This window comes from Lissotriton vulgaris, chromosome 4_1 (assembly GCF_964263255.1).
Source record: "Lissotriton vulgaris chromosome 4_1, aLisVul1.2, whole genome shotgun sequence".
Lineage (NCBI taxonomy): Eukaryota > Metazoa > Chordata > Amphibia > Caudata > Salamandridae > Lissotriton > Lissotriton vulgaris.
In genome coordinates, this window is record NC_141691.1 from 1,398,073,914 (window position 1) to 1,398,097,017 (window position 23,104).

Genomic DNA, 23,104 nt, shown 5'->3' on the forward strand with positions numbered 1-23,104 from the left:
CTGGGCAAGCTCGGGGTAATGGCATTGGTTCAGTTGGTTGAGGATGGCTTTCTTAAGTCCTCGGCCACCCAATCTCTTGAGGTCCATCTCTGCCAGAGTCAATTCTGGTTATATCTGCAACTGTAACATTGTTTACCAGTCCGGCTGGGCCATCACTTGTGGGGAGCACCTTTTCCCTATCATCTTTACACTCCTGAAGATGTTGTGATATTACAAGAAGTTGATATCAGGATGTTATGCTGTCCTGATTCGGAAACTGTTATCCAAACCAACGGAAAATCTCTAGTAATGCAGATGACAAACAAGACCGCAACCACAATATACTGAAGAAAATTGGTCAAATCTCCTAAGATCCCATGCTAGCGGTCTTCGGGAAGCATATTTTAAATTTAGTTTTTTTAAGATCTGCCTGCTACACAGAGAAAAACTATCTGATACTGCAGTATGCACAGAGAAAGCTATCTGATACTGCAGCATGCTGGTGCTGCGGCCTGCCAGGAGGAGACATTTTGTACATCCTCTGGTCCTGCCCCGACATCCAATACTACTGGAACAAAATCTAAGGCTCCATCTGGGAAAGCTGTGACTTTACATTTTAAGTTGAATTCCTCTGTGGCATTTTCTCTATTGCATGATACCTAGGACATTGTGGGCATGACCCATCACAAAAAGGGCTGGTTAAATTCTGCTCCGGCAATGATCAAACTGTGTTTGTTAAGACAGTGGATGGACAGTGGTACTTACAATGTCCTTACCCCAGTGTGAGTCATGGGAACGAGTTCTCCATGAAGAGTGTTTGGGACATTGATATTTATATGGATTTTATGTGAGAATGCTGTTCAAATTTTTTTGCGCTGTTTTTCGTGTATTAGGATACTGTAACTTTACTATGTTATGTTTAGCTAGCTTACCCGTGCTTTTCAATACTAATACTGGTTTGTGATGTTCTGCACTGCAACCATGTTTTTTTCTGGTCTTCCTTTAAGCCTTTGGTAAGTAGTAACCCCTATCCCTTCCCTAGCTAAGGCTTTATGATTGGATGGATGACAAGTGATTTTATATATACCTCAATAAAATATATTCAAACAAGGAATTGTGGAAGCAGGTTGGAATTATGCGATTCTGGGCGAATCCAACAAAATATTGTGTAAATAAATATCATGGGATAGAGCATAGAAAGTAAGAAAATAATTTTTTAAGTTTTCTAAAAAGTTTGTAATTCAGTTGTGCGTAATATAGTGTTTTCATTTGTGAGTTCGTTTTTTTTAGAATATGTGTTATAATTTGCTATTATTTTAATGTTAAGTATGTTTAATTATTTTTAATGTTGTGTTTTTTTAATTTGGCAAACAATTTAAATGGTTTTTTTTATTTATTTTTGCGGGTTGTTGTGGGTGTAGGGGAATAAGATGGAGAGTATTTTAAATAATTATTTTTAATTGCTTATATGTTTTGTTATAGGTTTTAATTTGACAATGAGATAATTACATAAATAATTATTTTAGTTATTTAGTAGATCATATTAGAAATATGGTATGATGTTTTGACTTGTTTATTGCATGATTGTGTTAATTATGATTTTTTTAACAATGTATTTTGATGATATTTATGTTATCTTTAAGATTTTTGTTTAATAGGTACTTCTATAGTTTTATTATATTTTTTAATAATTTGCATTGGTATTTGTCTCCTATTGAATTTGTTTTTGTAGTTGTAGGACTTTTAGGATAATAGGGTCAGAAGTATTTTAAATCTATTATTTCAATCTTCTCTTCTGATTTATTTTTAAATATCATTTTAAATATAATTTTACATGTTCACTTCATTTGTTTTTTATTACAAAGAGAGGATTGAGTGAAAATGCTATAAAATCTCTTTTTCTTACAATGATTCCACTCAATGAATAATACTCCATATCTATAAATTTAGGATGCTTTGCTCAAATGTTCCAGGATTGAAAACCAAAGATAAAATATATGATGGAAATGAAGAACATTTGAAACCTCGTCGCAAGCTTATTAGCCAATTAACTGCGAATTCGGGTTAACCTCCAATCATAATAAAACATATTTAACTGCAAATGTTTAAATTACATAATTGTTTGGATATTGAGCCTGATGCGTGTAGGTTAGGTTGCAAAGCAATCAATTCTCATACATATTGATCGATTTGAGGCTCAACCTGAGTTTTGCAATTCAACTGTTGTATTAATCAGTCGCAGTGCAAAATTAGCATTTTCAGGGAGTCACAAAAACTCCTGCTTATTAACATGCATGAGAAATGTGCCATTTTGTGGCTGCCTACCAAGGACTGTATGTGGAGGGATGGAGTCCTTTGAGGGGCAGCAGCTGTTCATTCCTGTATTTGCAGTCACTGAATGCTGGCAGTTTTTTTCTATAGCACCCCCTGTCCTTAGAAAGGACTGAGGCTCAAGGGTGCTTAAAAAAAGTTAAGATTCAGTAAATTGCATCAGAGGAGCATGCAGTGATGCCCTGGACCACTCTACCTCCTCGCTTTCTGATGCTATGTAATGTAAAGATGAAGTCCAAAGGATGAAGGTTGTAAGTAGTTTATTCGCCCAACAGAAAGGCAAGTCGATCACATCAATGACCATGTAACAACTGACACTTAAACACCTACATTCTAGAAATGACCTGGCTGCATTCTCAACAAGGAATGCACATAATTAAAGGGAATGATACAACACATCTCCCTTATTATAATAATAAAATGAAAGAGAAAAAGAGGACAAGGAAGAAAGAGAAGGAGAAAAGAAAAGAGAGGAAAGGCAGAAACAAAGAGAAGAAGGAGAAAGCAATCTGAAACAAAGATCTAACAAAAAGGAGAAGTCACTCAGGATAATAATCCTGAAGGTACAAAGGGGGTCTCCTGGTTCTGGTATTTATGCCACGAGCAGAGATATGCTCCCTCTGAGGTGGTAGATACGAGCGTTTCTCTGAAGCAATTTCCACAACACATTTACCAGGAACAGGACCAGGTTTCACAACACCATCATCCCCCTCCACACACCTTGACAAACGTGACATACTCCAAACATCTCCCCCCGCAAGCATAACCACATTCTTCATGACCTTAACAATACGTCTAGGCCCAAAATACTTTGATTCACCCTTAGGGGACCAAACAGCCTTTTTGATAAAGACAAAATCACCCACTTACCAAGAAGAATTCTTTGTCCCCTTCAAAATGTCAAACCTGCGCTTGTACTTATCTTGATAGTTCTCCAATCTAGAATCCTTGGTGACAGAGCCCCTGTCCTTAACAGAGAGCCACAAAGGATTAAGCTTGGAACCAGCAACCCTACCTTTGAGTTTTTTTAAAGGCGATAAACCAGTTACACTATTCGGAGTGTTCCTGTGCGCCCACAGTTGTTCTCTGAGAATAGGTTTCAAAGGAAGTCTTCTCTCCAAAGCGGTTTGGGCACAAGCTCTAATCAACCTATTCATGCTCTCCACTAAGCCATTTGCCTGCGGAGAATAAAGAGCAGTCTTATGATGGGTGATGGATAGATCCTTCAAAAAGTCAGACATTTCTTGGGAGGTGAATTGGTCACCATTATCAGAAACCAAGATGTCAGGTACCCCTTCACAAGCAAAAGCATCCTTCAAAAACTCAATAACATTCCTACTCAAAACAGAACCCATACAAGAAGCAGACAACCACTTAGAAGTGTAATCTACAAGAACAACAACAAATCTCTCGGAAGGTCCAAGGTTCTCAAAAGGTCCTATAATGTCAACAGCAACTTTAGACCAAGGACGCTCAGGTATGGCAACAGGAGAAAGAGGGGCGGTGAACACCTTCCAGGATTTATCATTGCCTGCACAGATGTGGCAATCCCTGACAACAATTTCCACTTCACGGTCCAACTCAGGCCACCAATAGGATTCCCTGACCCTTGCTTTGGTGAGGCTATGTCCTAAATGTCCCTCATGGGCTAAATTAATTATCTTCTCCCTCATCCCAAAAGGGGGAATCAACCTGTCATAAATATTCCTTCCTTCGATACCAAGATTGTTCAACAAAACAGCCTGTTTTCTGACGGCAGAAAACTTCTCCCCACCAATGGCAAGCAAATAAGAGTCAAAAATAGGTTTCCATTTCTTCCAAGGTAAGATTGGTTCACCTTGCTCACTCAAAAATTGGGGAGGTTGATTCATTCCACTCGCAGAAGACGACATGCTGAAAGGCAAAAATAACTAAACAAACTAACACAAAAAGTTAACCAAACAAGCTAACACAACAATCTAAAATAATAATCTAAAATAATGAAGTAAAATAACAACTTCACTGTTCATACTACTTTGCCTGGGTACTTCTTTCTCTGTTCGTACTACTTTGCTTGGATACTTCTTTTCTTTAGGTCAACTTCTTTTGTGTAAACAAACATCAATAAATCCAAAAGAAACAGAGAAGGATTCCAGCTGAATGCATGAATTTCCAGCTATTTACGAGAAACTTATGGTCAAATTTTGTATCACAACATAAATAAGACTTGCCTTAGTCCATCCGGTAAAACGTGGCAAAATGCGCAAAATAAAGCGCGAGTGAGGTATTAGTCAGAGGTCACAATGCACTTCCGTAGCTTGGTTAACAAAAAGAAAACAATGTGCACAAAAGCGGCAAGGAAACGGTTGCTTGGCAACATGTAATTCACGCCTCGCGCTCTGCGTGTTATGCGCGTTCTGCGTGTGATGACAAGACGTGCTGGAAGACAAGGAAACGCAGAAAGTTAATGCCGGGTTCCAAGAGTGACGGAAAGACGTTCCAAGAATGGCAGGCACGCTCAGCACGGCTCGCGCAGCTCGCGTGCAGAATTTAAAACACGCAGAATAACGAAGGTAGGCACATCCTCAGCAAATATTCGGAAAACAAAAGTTAAAAAAAATGTACTTGCCGCTAATGCCGCTACGAGGTTGCCAGATCAAAAGTCAGTCAGAATAAGCTTGAAATGTCACTCGAAAAGTAGTCAAAGGAAAAATCCAGATGAATAAAAGACTCACTTTCGGAATCTGAATAAATCAAGAAAGTCCAAATCACGCCGGGTTCTCAATCACCTGTTGGGCTCATCGTCGCCAGTAATGTAAAGATGAAGTCCAAAGGATGAAGGTTGTAAGTAGTTTATTCGCCCAACAGGAAGGCAAGCCGATCACATCAATGACCATGTAACAACTGACACTTAAACACCTACATTCTAGAAATGACCTGGCTGCATTCTCAACAAGGAATGCACATAATTAAAGGGAAAGATACAACACTATGCATACACATTAGGACGGTGGAAGCTGTCCTGTGGGTAAAAGCTTTGTGAATGGGACACCACCCCAGTAGGGAGTCAGTAGCTCATAAATAGTTTGCAATTGCAGATGAGGTCAAAGAGGGTGCACAGACATAATATCGAGTCCAAAATATCGATTGGACATAATATCGAGTTTTTAATATAGACTGGACAAAATATCGACAGGACAGAATATAGATAACAAAAATATCGTTTTTAAGGTAAGTGAAGTAATATCGACTGTTAAAAATATAGATAGTTAAAATATCGAAGTATATAATATAGATAGTTAAAAATATAGTTTTTTAATTAATATATAATTTTTTATAGTGTATTTTTATGTTATAATATGTGTGAAAAGTGAGTATTTATGTTATAAATAATTTTATTTAATGAATTTTGTTTTTATAATTATTGCGTAATGTAATTCTGTAGCGGGTTGTGGGTTTATAGGGGAATAGGGTGGGAAGTAATTTAATTATAATTAATTAAATATGTAAATTTATTTTTTGATAGTAATTTGTAATTAATTGTTAATTCATTTATATGTGTTAATTAATTTAATTGTAATTGGAAAATAATTATTATTAATTGATTCATTGGTAATTATGTAAATTTTACTAATTTAATTCTGTAGCGGGTTGTGGGTTTATAGGGGAATAGGGTGGGAAGTAATTTAATTATAATTAATTAAATATGTAAATTTATTTATTGATAGTAATTAGTAATTAATTTGTAATTAATTTATATTTGTTACTTAATTTAATTATAACTGTTAATTAATTTGTATTAATTGATTAATTGGTAATTATGTAAATTTTACTAATTTAATTTCTGTAGTGGGTTGTGGGTTTATAGGGGAATAGGGTGGGAAGTAATTTATTAATAATTAATTAAATAATAAAATTAATTAAAATTTATTTATTTGGAAATAATTGTAAAATAATTTTTAATTATGAAATAATTAATTGTTAATGTGTAATTAATTTGTATTAATAGGTGATTAAATTAAATAATGATTGTTAATTAGTAATTTTAAAATATTAATTAATATATTAGATAACATTTTTATTTATTTTTAATTAATTAATAATAGATATTCTTTTTTAGATTTTTGAATAATATATGAAATATTTACTTTCCCTAATGTTGTATTCTCTGGAGTGGGAATAGTAATTTTAACCCCTACGCTATCCAACGCTTTCCCTACTGTTGCATCCACTGGAGTGGGAATAGTAATTTTTACCCCTACGCTATCCAACGCTTTCCCTACTGTTGCACTCTTTGGAGTGGGAATAGTAATTTTAACCCCTACGCTATCCAACACTTTCCCTACTGTTGCACCCACTGGAGTGGGAAAAGTAATTTTAACCCCTACGCTATCCAACGCTTTCCCTACTGTTGCACCCACTGGAGTGGGAATAGTAATTTTAACCCCTACGCTATCCAACGCTTTCCCTACTGTTGCACCCACTGGAGTGGGAATAGTAATTTTAACCCTTACGCTATCCAACACTTTCCCTACTGTTGCACTCTTTGGAGTGGGAATAGTAATTTTTACCCCTACGCTATCCAACGCTTTCCCTACTGTTGCATCCACTGGAGTGGAAATAGTAATTTTAACCCCTACGCTATCCAACACTTTTCCTACTGTTGCACCCACTGGAGTGGGAAAAGTAATTTTAACCCCTACGCTATCCAACGCTTTCCCTACTGTTGCACCCACTGGAGTGGGAATAGTAATTTTAACCCCTACGCTATCCAACGCTTTCCCTACTGTTGCACCCACTGGAGTCGGAATAGTAATTTTAACCCTTACGCTATCCAACACTTTCCCTACTGTTGCACTCTTTGGAGTGGGAAGAGTAATTTGTACCCCTAGCCTATCCAACGCTTTCCCTACTGTTGCACCCACTGGAGTGAGAATAGTAATTTTAACCCCTACGCTATCCAACACTTTCCCTACTGTTGCACCCACTGGAGTGGGAATAGTAATTTTAACCTCTACGCTATCCAACGCTTTCCCTACTGTTGCACCCACTGGAGTGGGAATAGTAATTTTAACCCCCACGCTATCCAACGCTTTCCCTACTGTTGCACTCTTTGGAGTGGGAATAGTAATTTTAACTCCCACGCTATCCAACGCTTTCCCTACTGTTGCACCCACTGGAGTGGGAATAGTAATTTTTACCCCTACGCTAACCAATGCTTTCTCTACTCTTGCACTCTTTGGAGTGGGAATAGTCATGTTTACCCTTACGCTATCCAACGCTTTCCCTACTGTTGCACTCACTGGAGTGGGAATAGTAATTTTAACCCCTACGCTATCCAATGCTTTCCCTACTGTTGTACCCACTGGAGTGGGAATAGTAATTTTAACCTCTACGCTATCCAACGTTTTCCCTATTGTTGCACCCACTGAAGTGGGAATAGTAATTTAAACCCCTACGCTATCCAACCCTTTCCCTACTGTTGCACTCACTGGAGTGGGAATAGTAATTTTAACCCCTACGCTATCCAGCGCTTTCCCTACTGTTGCACTCTTTGGAGTGGGAATAGTAATTTTTACCTCTACGCTATCCAACGCTTTCCCTACTGTTGCACCCACTGGAGTGGGAATAGTAATTTTAGCCCCTATGCTATCCAACGCTTACCCTATGTTTGCACTCATTGGAGCGGGAATAGTAATCTTTACACTTTTGTTATTGTACGTTAATAATATTGGCTATTATTTAATTATATTTTGTTACTATATATATATGTTTTAAGAAATATGAATAAACATTTTTTTTTGCTTTCATGAAATATTTAATTATTATAAGTTAATTTAAGTATTTTTAAGTATATTTTAGTAATTAATTTTTAATATTATTTTAATTTAACATTGTTTTTAGTAAAGTCGATATTTTTTAAAACTATATTTTTGTAAACGATATTTTTAACTTGATATTTTTGTACTTACCTGTTTGTAGATAGAAACTCGATATTTTGTCAGTCGATATTTTGTCAACGATATTCTTGATGGTCGATATTCTGTCTCTCGATATTATTTCAGTGATCCGTCAAAGAGCATAGAGACAATCCACAGTGGCTCGGTAGGAAGAGGGGTACAACCTTTTACCACGCCTCCTCCCACAGAATCAGAATCACTTGCAGACAGCATTTCATGAGTTGGAAAGTGGTTTCCAACTAACAGTATTTCCTTAGAACTTTGTGATTTACTTTTTTCTTTTGTTGCATAGTCTGTGATTTTGCAAATCGTGTTCTTTGCAGCTCGACAAAGGTACAAAAGACCCATACCTCGGTAGTGTGGTTCATTTCACTCCTCTCTCACTGTTCATTTAGATCCTCCTCAGTAGACCCAGCACCCTTGACTTTTCATGTGACACGTGGAATCCCTAAGCCTTTCCCCCAGTCTCTTCCACACATATATGAGAACATTCTGTAGAATTTTACAGCCACCAGATGAAGGAGAGAGCACACAAAGAGATAACACCCACGTCTGTTTCACAATCACAGAATCAGAGAACCTCAAGAAATACCTAAACAGAGCTCATACAATATTCTCAAGTGCTGGAAAAAGAAGCATTGCCTAAACTTTGCCCGTCGTGGGCGCCCGCTTGGTCGTTATGTCTCTCTGGTCATCCTGAATCTTGCCGCCACTATAGCGGGGCAACAATTCACAGATCCTTACTCAGGCCCTGGAACCTTTACTTACTTTCATTGTGTAAAATAATTGCCACCTTTTTTTGGCTGCCTATTTTACTTCAATAATTAAAAATTATACAATTCATGAATAAAAGTGCTCTTTCTCTGCACTCTTCATATGTTTTGTATTAAAAAAAAGTCCCACCTTTGTTCTGTGTTAAAACTGTGCTTAATGCAAAAATACTAATTAAATTAGTAGCAATTAATTGTGTGATGTTCCCTTTCTAGTATGTAACTGCCATGGTCATGCCACCGACTGCTACTATGACCCTGAAGTAAATCTGCGTGGGGCGAGTCTGAACATTCATGGGCAGTACGAAGGTGGAGGGGTCTGCATCAACTGCCAGGTATGAATGAATGAAAACACAATTGATATACAGCTTTTTTTGGATTCCATCCTCTTGACTTTTTTCACATTCAAAACTGATTATATCAAATTTAAGAGCCATGTCACTAACTGTTCCATACCTCTAGCTTCTCATCAGCTGTCTCTTTAATGGGCAAGTACTATCAGGTACTGAATAACTGCACTTCTTTCTTTTTAAATGGAGTGTACCAACTCTCCTAAGCAGGGGTACAATGTTTTTAATTGAATCATACTAGCACTTCTCAGTTGCAAGCAGATACTTTAGGATAGTACCTGCACTTCTGTGTTCCCACTTCAATCACTGCTCCAAACATGTTATTTATGAAATATATAGGTTTCATGAGTGATGTAATAAGCAGTGCATAGAGGGGGCATAAGTTATAGTTAGCTCAGTAAACTAATGCTTATCAATGTCAGTGTTTTTGTGATTTTTATTTTATATCAGTTCAACACCTATGAATAATATCAGTTTTTCTAATGAAAGGTATGATCCTATTACAATACCTAATTGTAATGTCACTTTATCCTTGTTTCTTTGACTGCTTTTCTGTAGTTTTTTGATCATAGTCAGCCAACAACCTGCTTGCACACCAGAGTGTTGGATGCAGGGAATGGCCTTTGACAAGTGCATGTTCCCAACCCTGCCACAGGTGCCCAAACTCCCTGTGAACAACTAAGCTACATTTTCTTTCTTTTTCAATTCTTTTTTCAGCAGTGCAGTCCTCCTGTGATATCCATAATACCCCAAAGTACATGATACAGTGATGCTGGCACTAATCTGTGATACCATGGTAGTGAAGCTAGAGTGTTCGCTCCTGTGGGAGTTCTGCAGTACCTCATGTAAAGGCCACGCATGGTCCCACAGGAGCATCACCGGGTCCATGACACAAAGAAGCAAAATAATTATTTTGGACCCTGGGGTTGTTCTGATGGGTCTCACACCACAATTTCCTGGGGGCCAGTGTGTCCCTATACTACCCCTTTATATCTTATATCTAAAAGATTTTCAGGGCACGGTGATGGAGTCCCAGGGTCCTCTAATGGAGGCTGCAACATTTTCTTCTCAGTTGTGGTCAGCCAATCGGATCACTTGTTACTGCTGGATCCTACGTGAGAAGGACTGCACACTGGAAGGCTTCCACATATGTGGGTGATGAAAGGTATGTAAATATTGCACCAAGGTAAAAGAGTTGGATGTACCATACACCAGTAAGAAGAAAAGTATAAAGACATGTTATAACATGTGGGAGAGGCTATACAGTATATGCACTTAAGTGCCCATGTAGGAGGCTATACGCGGGAAGCACGCTACAACCTGTGCAAAAACGCATTTTAGAAAATATGCCTGCAATAAAAAAATAATGACAGGCACTGTCCAGTGGCACATCACTGTCACGATAAGCATCCAACACAATTAAAACAGATGGGGTACTTTGGAAACGGTAAGGTACTCACAAATCGCAGAGGTGGGTGATAGAGAACTGACCCTCAGAATAATGGAATATAAATATATCTTGGATTTAGAGACAAAACAACCAGGGGAGCTGAATGTAGAAGAGGAAAATAATATACACTTGCAATGCATTACCAATAAATGTAAATATATGTTTGTTCTAGATACTCTTGGAATTGTATTGCAGTTGTCTTTAACCAAATGCAGGATCTTTCTCCAGTAGAAGGATAGAGCATTCATAATCATGGACTGTGATGCAGCACTCTCCAAACTAGAATGAGAATACAATTTGTCTAAGTTTATTTGACTCTAATTGAGACACTGAGATGAGATGTCTCAGTGCTAGCCCACTGGGGTAGGATCTGAAGCTGGTAACTCTATAGGGTATTAGAAGGCTGGCTCAGATGTTGTTAACATGTAATGACATCTTTGTCTGAATACTACATATGCTGCTATGAATGCAACAGAATGGTATATGCAGAGCTATAACTGTGCAGAAATAGAACCCATTGATCAACTATTTCGTTCAATCACAAGGTCAGAGTAGAAAGGGACAGCCAGCATGAGCAAGATGGACATATGCTAAAGAGCTGATATATAAAACCTGATGTAAAGAGGGTCTGGCACCATATTAATTCCTTTATTGCGGGAACAAAAATGAAATATGATAGCTCACTAGGGCATGATGGGTTGTTGTTACGAAATTAATGGGAAAACCCAGTGTTAAGTGTTTCTAGCAGTAATGAATGTATCTAATAATACATATTGCATTGAAATATTCGATGAATGTAACCGTAATAAGATAGGAGAAAGTATATAAACATGTCTAGCTAATATGTATTAGCCATATTAGACTGAGCAACTTTTTTTAAGATGACAGCAGTGTTGACAAGTAAGAAGAGAGGCTCACTGTACATTGCTTATGTCTATGGCAGTTTTTTTTACTGTTGCACTTTATATGGCGGGGGCTAATGCTGCAAAACACAAATCTTATGAAGTTGTGTTGCCGAAATGCATTCTTGTTGTCACATTCTTTCAATAAATACCTGGGAATCTACAATCCCCTTAGAAAAACCTCTTTCTAATTTCTTTATAATAGGCGACGTGATGTGCTCGGTCACCTATTATAAAGAAATTATGTCCGTCTGAACTTAAATGTAATATAGCCTTATAGCCCGCCGTAGCGGACTATACCGTCTATTACAGGCCCGCTGCTGCGTTAAAGGCCCGAGCCGGAGGCGAGGGACTTTAACAAGGCAGTGGGGCTTTAATAGCCGTTACAGCCCTGCTACGAAGGGCTATAAGGCTATTAGAACATTCTGCCACCAGAGGGCAGAATGTTCTAACAAATTAAACTAAGGCTTCAGGGAGCGCGAGTGGATTGAAATCCCCTCAGGCTCCCTCAAGCCTTTGTTCACAGCCACAAAAAAGCATTAGAATGTTGGAGCTCCGGGCTTATACCAGCCATTATAAGCCGGGACCTACTCCATTGTTTTCAATGGAGCTTCCAACGTTCCAATGTTCTAATATAGCCTTATGGCCCGCCCTAGCGGGCTATACCGGCTATTAAAGGCCCGCTAAATCGTTAAAGGCCCGATCCGAGCCACTAGAGGGTAGAATGTTCTAACAAATTAAACAAAGGGTTCTCGAACTTCGAGGGGATATAAATCCCCTCGAGCTTCGAGAAGCCTTTGTAGAACATTGGAATGTTGCTCTGGGGGCCTTTACCGGCCCGTAGAAGCAGGAAGCACTCCATTGTCTGTAATGGAGCTCCCAACATTCCAATGTTCTAATAACTATTATAGTTAAGTTCTGATGTCACATTGCCTGCTGCCAGATCCAGGAGCTGAAGGGAAAGGCCGCTCAGGTCAGGGAGTATAATTAAATCAACTGTTTAACGCCGTAACCGCGGCGGCAATTCTGCCACAGTGGGGGCGTTCTAATGAGTGGGCGGGGCTGCGACAGCCGTAGGCTGTTCGCAGCACCAGGGAGGGAGCGCTGGCCGACGGGAGCATGGACGGGGTTAAGGAACAAAACAAAATGTTGCTTTATTTTCTTTTGTTCTGTTTCTCTAGCTGTATAGTGACAAGCAGAAGAGAGTTATATTTATGGCAACATGTTTATTTTTTACACTCCTTAGGTAATTATAAAAAAGTTAGACTCTTTCTGCATGTTTCCTAGCTTTCTGAGCTAAAGGGCTTTTAAAAAACTGACTTTTTTTACTGATGCTAATATCTTTTTGCAGAAAATATCCAACAGCATTTTTGAAGTGTTCAATTTTGCACTAGAGATTGTATTTTCGAAAATTCATGTTTACAAAAATGCTTGTATTTTTATATGAAAGAGCTACACACCAGGATTTAAGTGGTTTGTCGGAAAGGAGGTGGTGTTACAATGTATTATGAGGAATAAAGTACCCACTGCTACACATAAGGATATTGCAAGTCACCTCAGTGTTCCAAAAATGTATAAAAGAATGTAGCCTTCGTACCTATATTTGGTCATGGAACTCCTCAGGGACTTGCAATATCCTTATAATGGACTCCTAACCTCCCTTTACCTTTCCCTCCCTGAACCCTAAATTTACTCTCTCCCTATACTTCTACCCACGCCTGAATACTACATTTACCTCTACTTCCCTTTACCACCCCCTAGACCCAAAAATCACTTTTACCTCCCTGTACCACTACCCTCACCTATACCCCCATTTTTTAAAATAACATTGAAAGCGATATTATTTGAACAAAATATAATACCTGTATTGTAAAATATCACGTGGTAAAGGATTCCTGGTAAAGGCAAAAAAAGAAACATCCCTTTTACGTATCTACCTGGTACTTACCTGTGTGGTAATTTCCTGCATGGTAAAAGATGTGTGGTAAAGGCTGCGCACCGTCTAGAGGATCCTAGCCAAAGAGCGACTTAAGACCCCAAAAATGTAATATATCAGCACTGCTCATCAATTGTCTGAAAATATGTTGTCACTCTACGCTCATCCCTCTTTAGGATCTTGATGTCGCAGTGGTTCCTGTCCATCAGAAGACAAAAATCCATGTTCAAATGGTGACAGAGGTGGAAATGTCAACACAAGTATATGACATATATGACATTCAAATATCGAATAACATAACATAACATAACATCTGAGAGCCCAGAACCAGCTCAGGCATAATCACACTCCCAGCATTTGGAAGATAAAAAGGCTAAGGCATTAAGAAATATAACTGAGACTGGGGGTCATTAGTAGTTCTTCTTTGATGGCATGGGATGCTATTTATCTGCTTCAGAAGAGTTTGACACCAGGCGTCCGCCCTATGTATATTGTATCATGTCCCACTATGTGCTGTGCTGGGATAAGCCGGTTAGTGAAAGGTGGACCAGCTGTTTCAAGCCGCCAGTCCACCATTCACTGTGCATGCTGCACCCCACCCTGCATTACAAAGGGGCGCTGAGGTCTGTTTTAAGGATAGTTGGGTGAGTTACTGCGCTCACCTGCAAATGGGGCCCTGGTGGGTCCTAGAGCTCCCTTTCTTCCTTTCAAGGAGCACCGTCAGTAAGCCTCCTAACAGTCTCATTGCCTTTGTGCCCGCGTCCCTCATAAAATTCTCTCATTCCACACCACCATGAAAATGAGGGGAAACCCCCTTGAGAACTCATTGGTGCACATTGAGTGTCAGGCACATCTGTATTAAAGAAGGGGCCACGCAGGCATCTATGTGTCCAAGCCCAAAAATCAGATAAAAGCACCCTATGAGCGCACAGGGTACCCTCCATGACACTCCTGTTGGCTGTCAGGAGAATGGATGCTAAGTAAGGGGTGTTGTTGTATTTGGCTTCTGTATGTTTCTTCCAGGGTTTTGTCAAAAACAGATAGAGTAGGTAAAGGGCAGGCATTCTTAGGGTAAAAAGAGGATACAAGGTTACATTTTCGAATACGCTTTAACTCCGCTGTATTTTGTTGGTTAGGAAGGGAGCGGAGTCAAGCTCCTAGTAGGATAGAGCTGATTTACTAGGCAAGGATACACATAGCAGTTTTGACTATGCTGGTGGGGCATTGATTGAGGGGACATATAGTGTTTTTTGTTTTATTTAGCAGCTTAGTGGTTTGAGTAATGGACCGCCTTTAAGGTGGGGACAAAAGAGAGCCCTGAAAAAATAAATCAACCCATCACTCAAAGAATTATCATGTCTTTTACAAGAGCAGACCTGAAAGTAAAAAAAAAAAACATGTTTATAGTATCTCTCTTTAGATAAATAGTATCCAATCCGCTCTCTAAGAATAAACCTCGGAGTTCAGAATTGTTGTTTGACCTTTTATGGACCTCTACTTACCGAGACATTTTGGTAAAAGTAGGCTTATGCAGTGATGTAACTGGTCTTAACCACACTGACCTATTGTTCGCTGCTTTTGTGAGGGATTTTGTTTGTACAGTTGGCAGTGGTCCTCGAAAGGCAGGGCTCAGGAAGGTCAGCCAAGTCCCTGCAGTATTCTCAAGCATCCTTGCATGCAGGCTTCCTGTAGAAACGATGCTCTTATCTGATACAGTGGCAGCACAGCATGGTTCACAGTTATTCATCATCATTGACATGTGATTTTTTATTTAATTTGTATAGCAAATTACTTGAATAAAAGTCAGTACACATAAGTAACCACATCTGCACGTTTCAATTTCTCTATAAATGCATAAACCAGAAAAGGGAGAGGAAATAGAAGGTGTACAAAAGCCATTTATTTATCACCCCAAAAAAGTACAACATTTTAAACAGGGTGTGAGAGGTGGACTGTGAATGTGAAAAAGATAACAAATTCCACAAGTACTCTGGGATACTGGAATAATTGGTTTATGTAGAAATCCTCAATGGGGTACTAATACTCTATTCTCTGAATAGGTGACTTGTGTGTGTAAAGTCTTTTACTTCTTAGGAGGCTGAACCCTTACCCCAGGTTGGCCTGTTTCATGATAACGTCTGCTCCAGACCCGCCAACATGTTTCATCCCACTCAATCATCCCCGAAAATAGGGCTCAAGCGATGGAAAAATATAGAGAGGTATGATCAAAGCATCAGCTGAAGAAGACGCTTTTTGTGAAATATTGATGTTTCTAGCTAACTAGCTCAAACAAGCAGGGACTAAGGGCCTGATTACAAGTTCGGCAGTCGTGGACGAGTGGCGGGCACTGCTGCACTGGCAGTGTGACCGCCGCATTTGAGGAACTAAGAACGAAATTTCAAATTAACAACATAGACTTCTTCAAATACCTACAAATACGGAACTTCATAACAAAAAGAACTTTCTGTGAAATCATCAGGGTAAAATTTAGATATTTGAGACACTGTCGTCCAGTAAAGTTAACACCATTAGTGAAATATATATCCTATTAAGCAACTCTGTACCTGATGATATAGGAAAGATAGCCTCGAAATGGGAAAACAAAATTGGCATATCCCGCGCTGAAATTGAAAGTACAATGGCAATGTCTCAAAATTATTTGCTATCAACCAAACTACTAAAACAGTTTTATAAAACCCTCTTTATGTTATATTACACTCCCGAAAAAATAGCAAAATGGGGCTCGGGTAAAGGAACTTACTGTCCCCGGTGCCACTTTCCGAATGCAGACAGTATACATATTTTTGCTACCTGCAACGGCCTATACCAACTGAAACTCGATATTGAGAGGTTTATATCAGCGGTGGTGAAAAATCCCATTATCTTGACTATTGAAACAATGCTTTTAGGAGCGAGTGACCCAAACTGGAATCGACAAGGGGCGGAATTTATATTTATGTCAATGGCTGTTTTTAGGATGTGTATTGCATCAGCCTGGCTTGATGAACTGGCACCCTCATTTCAGCAATGGCTCGCCAGATTATTAGCCACATTTAAGTTGGAAATTGCAATCTATAAAGGGAAAGGTAGAAAGAAACGCACTGCTGGCCTGAAAATCTGGGCTCCGCTACAGGAATAATGTCATAATCAATGCAATAATAACAACAATAATAGGTAACTCCTTCAAACCTAATCTAGATTTATTGGTGTCACTCTTAGTGAAGTCTATATGTGGGATTTAACTATTTAACCAGGTAGTAAGGAACAAAGGAACTGATAATTGCTCTTGTATTTGTAGTTGAAATGGCAAAGGCCTCTGTATTCTTATTTGAAGATTTTTTTTATGTTGTGGGGGGGGGGAGGGTTCGGGGGCTATGGTGAACTCTCTCAGTGTAAATTTATGTATTCTATGATTTTATACAAAAATCAATAAAAATCATTAAAAAAAAAACAAGTTCGGCAGTCGTGGACGAGTGGTGGGCACTGCCGCACTGGCAGTGTGACTGCCGCATTTTGAGTGCGGCGGTTCCACCTCCACACCTTTACAAGATTGCCACAACCGCCGGGTATCTGAGATCCCTTGGTGGTGGGGCAGCAGACTTGCCAAGGAATATGCTGGCAGTGCCGCAGCAGGACTGCCAAGCATATTCTGAGTTTCCTCACCACCAAAGTTTTCATGTTGGTGAACCCGCCATGAAAACTATGGTTGTGAAGAAACAAAGAGGGCCCTACGAGGTCCCCCTGTGTCCTCAGGGCCATGGGATGTAAGCAGGAGGGTACATGCTGTGCTTCCCCTGTGTGCATGCATCCTCTTTCCTGCACGGCTTGGATGTAGAGTCCATGCTGTGCAGGAACGGCCTTTGGCACACCCATTGCGGTTCCTTTTTAATAGGCCCTGCCTTGAGACCGCCAAAGTGCTGCCTGCCAGACACAAGAAAACTCGTAATCTGGCGGGCGTTGTTCACTCAGCTTTGCGGTGTGGCAACAGAGTTGTGGCGGGGCTGCCCCTCTGCCAAAGTCGTAATTAGGCCCTAAGACAATGAGTCTGACTATTTTTTTTCTAGTAACTTCTGGATGTTTACATACGACAAAAAAGCACAGTTTGGCCCACATGCATCAAGCATTTTTGGAGTCGCAAACGGTGCGATTCCTTAAAATCGGCCGTTTGCGATTCCAAAAGTGCTGTTTGGGATGCATCATGCTATTTTAGAAATCACAACTTTTTTGCGATTTCCAAAATTGCGATAGCAATTTTGCGATTTCTTAAATGCTATGCATCGTTTTCCAAAAAATGTGCGATTTTTCAAATTGGAAGTGCAAATTACCACGAAGTTCAACCTCGTGGTAATTTGCGAAATTGTTTAAAAATGCACAAAAATGCATTTTTTAAACTGTTAAATTACAGACACACATGTCCTTAGGACATGTGTGTATGTAACTTCTACTGAAAAGTACATTTCATGGGTGCAGGGGGGGGTCATTTAGACCCCCTCCTCTCCACCCTTGAAATGGATTGATGAATTGCGATTTCAAATTGCGAATTCGCAATTCCCATTCATTCTTATGGGCATTTTGGCCCATAGGAATGAATGGGAATTGCGAATTCGCAATTTGAAAATCAAATTTTTTATGCGATTCGGTAAAAATAGCGATTTTTACCGAATTGCATAAAAAATGAAAAAATAATCATGCATAGGCTTTTGCGATTTCTAAATTGCGAATCGCTATTTTTCGCAATTTAGAAATCGCAAAAGCCGATATTGATGCATGTGGGCCTATGTGTGGTAAAATGTGTTTGCTGTTTGCTTTTTAAAATATTGCCAATTAGACACACCCATAGAAATATATTTAAAAAAGAATTAAAGTAAGCCTAAACGTAGTTTAAATGGACAAATGCATCTGCTGCAGGGGTTCAAATCCCCTCTGATCCACTCAGCTTTTCATCCATCTGAGGTCGATAAAATGAGTACCATTGAGTTGAGTAACAATAAACATCTGTTATTCAGCGCCAAGATGCTTACAGGTGAACATGCGCATTCCAAATACATGTCATGAACGCCATTGAATACATTTATGCCATTTCACAAAGGTATTAATAAGTATATTAAGTACTACTTTTGTAGTCCCACGTCACATCCTCATAAATGGCTTTGTTGATTGCTCTGACATATCCACCTCCTTATAAATAAAAGTGCAAAGAGGGCAATGTTTTTTCAATTTATAGTAATTATAAATTAATATATCCTGTAACTCATTTTATTTGTTTTCAGGCTAATTCACAAAGGCTTAAATGAGTACATAATGCAGTGCCATAGCGGTACTACCTCAGGCGCTCTAAAAAGTGTTTGGGAATTAGGCCCATTAAGGTGTGAGCAGCACAGTGAAGCGTGCTGTAAGAATCTATGGGACTGAGCCACTGCACCTGCTGCACCAATGTAAAGCTACACCCCTGTCTGCTCTTGATGCAGACTAACTCGAAGCTCCACGCTTGAAATTCCAGGCCCACTGAGTCCCCTGCTCCTAATCTCCACTGTGATATGGTTTCTAGCATATTCACTTGAATGGGAGGGTCCCTGGGCAGGGCCAAGAGGTAAAAAAAACAGTTATTTCCCAATACCTGCATTTTTCTTCAGTACCCATCCAGTATGCTTGGTTTTCTGAATAATATTTTTCCTAGCCCTACGTTACTTAGCTTTGTTGTATTAGATTTAGTTATACATTCATTTTCAAAATATGTTTCATTTTTCACAAAATAATTTTATTTATATGTTTGAGTCATAGAAAACAACAGTAGGATATAAAAGAAACTCGGCACAGTGAGTATAAAACCATATGCATTTTAGAATCTTCCTCCGCCCCCCCCTCATTTCTGTTGGTTGTCTTTTATCACACCGGTATATGTTTGCATCTGGACTCAGGCTAGTCTATTTACAACTCTGTTTATAGTCTATTTACTCTCTGTTTACGACATGTGCAATCGTATCAATGCCTACTCTGTTAATAACTCTGTTAATAATATTCTAATATTTGTATACAATTTATTTTTAATTTCTATGCTTCTATATTGAATCTACATGTCTTCCTGTTCTATCTGATATATATTTATATATATATATATTCACAGAAAAAACCATAGGTTATAGTGGATATATAGTTAGGAATTTGCATTTACAAAACCTTGAAAATTCAATGAAAAAACCATAGGTTATAGGCCATATATAGTTAGGAATTAGCATTTACAAAACCTTATTTTACTCGCATAAAACCATTGAAATTCCATATATAGTTAGAAGCGCTAACTATATATCGCGCACCCGCAATCCACTGCTGATGATGTCACATATTACATCATTCATGACATGGTCAGTGACATCACTGATGACATCACTGATGACATCTCAAATGACATCACTGATGACATCACTGATCACAACATCCAGTGATTGTATGTGTCTGTAAAGTTTAAATATGTTTCACATATTGAAGAATGAGTGGATGTATAAGTGTCTGGATGAAGAATTTAGTAGGTGCATGACTGACTGTATGAGTGAGTGATTAAATGTGTCTCACTGAGTACATGGGTTAGTGACTAAACTGTCTTAATTCGTGCATCAGTATGTTTGTTGTTGTGTAAGCTGCTGCATGTGTTGATCAGTAGCTATAAGAGTGGCCATATGGGTTATTGATTGGTTGCCCAAGTATTTGAATGGGAGGCTGAGTGTGTGTGTGGGTGGCTGGGAGGTGCGTGACTCTGTGCATAGATGTGTAAGCAGTTGATTCACTAGGAGTATGAGTTCAAGAGTGCATGTGGAAACAGCTATATGGGCGGTTGACTGTGCATGGGTGTGTTGGTGAGTGAATGGATTTCTCATTGCTACATGTGCAAGTAAGTACGTATGTAAAACACAATACATGTGAGAGTTGAGATATATAAATAACTGAACATAAGAGCCAGTGAATGTGTGAGTGGCTGTATCGATCACTGTGAGCTTGTATCAGGGATTATATAAGAGAGTAAATATGTGTTATTATATGTTTGAATAAGTAAGATGTGTATAACTGTATAGTTGAGGAAATGGAGGTGTGATTGATTCTTTGCATGACTGACTAGGTGTGTGAGTAACTCCATGGATGACTGACAGTCTGTGAGTGTCTGTTTATACTGAGTGTATGTAAGGTTATATTAGAGTCTGAAGAGGTTCATTGTATTATCACATGAGTGATGTGATCAGTGATGACAAATGAGATGTCATCAGTGATGTCATTTGAGTTGTCATCAGTGATGTCATCAGTGATGTCATTTGAGATGTCATCATTGATATCATTTGAGTTGTCATCAGTGATGTCATTTGAGATGTCATCAGTGATGTCATCAGTGATGTCACTGACCATGTCATGAATGATGTAATATGTGACATCATCAGCAGTGGATTGCGGGTGCGCGATATATAGTTAGCGCTTCTAACTATATATGGAATTTCAATGGTTTTATGCGAGTAAAATAAGGTTTTGTAAATGCTAATTCCTAACTATATATGGCCTATAACCTATGGTTTTTTCATTGAATTTTCAAGGTTTTGTAAATGCAAATTCCTAACTATATATCCACTATAACCTATGGTTTTTTCTGTGAATTTCATTGGTTTTTTAATAGCAAATATGAAAAGCTTTAAAATGTCAAGTACGTGATAGATAAAAACATTTTCGTATTTATGCACGCTGATGTGCTTTGAACGCTGCACCCCCCCCCCCTCCCCTCTTTTGCCTTAGTAGTACTCTCTCTTTGCAGATACTGAAGGGTAGTTAACGCAGGCCTTTACCCCCGTTGTAATCCGTCGTGCCTCCTTGTCTCTCCATTTGATTGATTGTTGTCCAAGCATTTACTGTTTTAGAATTGGTTCTCTTTGGATCATTCTCTATTTACAAACAAGCACAAAGTCGCAATACTCTGTTTAGTCTTTGCAGATAGTGAAAAATCGTGTAAAAAAATAAAAGTAATCGAGCAAAATCAGTAGGCCACTAATTGGATCTCTTTTTGACCTCGCTAAAATAGAAATATTAGGAACAACCCTTCTTGAGAAATACGAAAATAGTGAGATGAACTGAGCTCCACACCATGAGGGCTGCAAGACAGCTCGGCTCCATCACCCATCCCGCACAAAATAACGACAAACCCTATGCAAATATTAAAAATATAGACAACACACCAGCAAAGAAACAGGGTAAAACATTTTATTAAAAAACTATTTACATAACGTTGGTTTATAAGATGATGTCAGTAGTGGACCGATGTGTGAATAGATCGAAAACAGCACAAGGCTCCAAGATCCGGATAGCAAGCTCCTGGATGTTGGGTGCCATAGTTTAGAGTTCTGAATTTCAGCCTTTTTCAATGCCTGTGCTTTGTTGAATCAAAATGGCGGCTTGACACAAAGCTGACTCAAGCGTTGTTACTGATGCTATGCAGACCAAAACTGGTTTTCAGTTTGTACATTTTTCTAGATTTTTCAATCCAAGTTTGGTTGACTTTGTAGAACGATGGCTTCAGATTTTCAACATATGGTGTGGTGGCGCTGACTGGGAGGGGGCGCTTCGCTCCTGCCCCCTCCCCAAGTAAGATTTTCATACGTGATAGTACGTTAATGGTTTTGGTCCCTGAGATGCTTCGATGTCACTACCATTCTCAAATAGCATAAGTTCTGGATGTTGGGTGCCATAGTTAAGAGTTCTGAGCAGTGCTTGTAACACTGTCTGAAGCTTATTTCCACCTACTGCAGCTTCACTATTCTCAAAGTAAGTGAGTGTCGTTTGTGGACCTGACTGCATTAGAAAACAATGTGATATGTTACCTTCCTAAACAGCTTGACGGAGGCCCCTGAGGGGCGGTGTGATGGCCATGGACTCGGAGAAGACGCTTGGCTCCGACACCCTCCCCAAGTCTTATAGCACTGGTGTAGCCTGAGATCGCCCCCGACATAGGCGGCCGGCTCCCGGGGTCCGGCGGAACTTTTTGCCTTTTGATGACTCTTCAATTCTGGACCTTGTCCCACAATCCGTTTGACCTGAAGACAAGCTGTAGTGGGGCGCCCCTTTATCGTTTTAGTTGCCATTCCGCCCGCTTTTGCTACACTGTGCCTCTTCCGCCATTCAGCTGTTTACCGCCCGCTCTTGCGACTACAGCGTCTCGCTCACCATGTAGTTGAGATGCGCCCGCTCTTGCGGTGCAGCGATAGGCGGCTGCCACAGGACTCTCAAAATGGCGGCCGGCTCTTCGGTTTTGGGCCTGGTCCACTAAAATGGCCCTGGGACACCTTGGAACTCGGACGCTTGTCTGCTAGGGCTTGGGTCCCATTCTCGAAAAGCGTCCCCTCAGCCGTGAAGATTCTACAAAAGTCTTGGGGGCCTCCGACTCCCGCAGGCTTCTGGTGGGGAGCGGCTGCCATGATT

At 39.4% G+C, this 23,104-nt stretch overlaps 1 protein-coding gene across 1 annotated transcript in view; it reads left to right on the plus strand.

Moving 5' to 3' along the window:
- The window catches only part of LAMA3 (laminin subunit alpha 3), a 1,118,674-nt gene that overhangs the window by 295,847 nt on the left and 799,723 nt on the right, over nucleotides 1-23,104 (plus strand). The window contains exons 6-7 of the mRNA XM_086917979.1: nucleotides 8,573-8,582; nucleotides 9,236-9,354. Coding sequence (XP_086774105.1) covers nucleotides 8,573-8,582; nucleotides 9,236-9,354 — 129 coding nt within the window. The remainder of the gene's footprint in view (nucleotides 1-8,572; nucleotides 8,583-9,235; nucleotides 9,355-23,104) is intronic.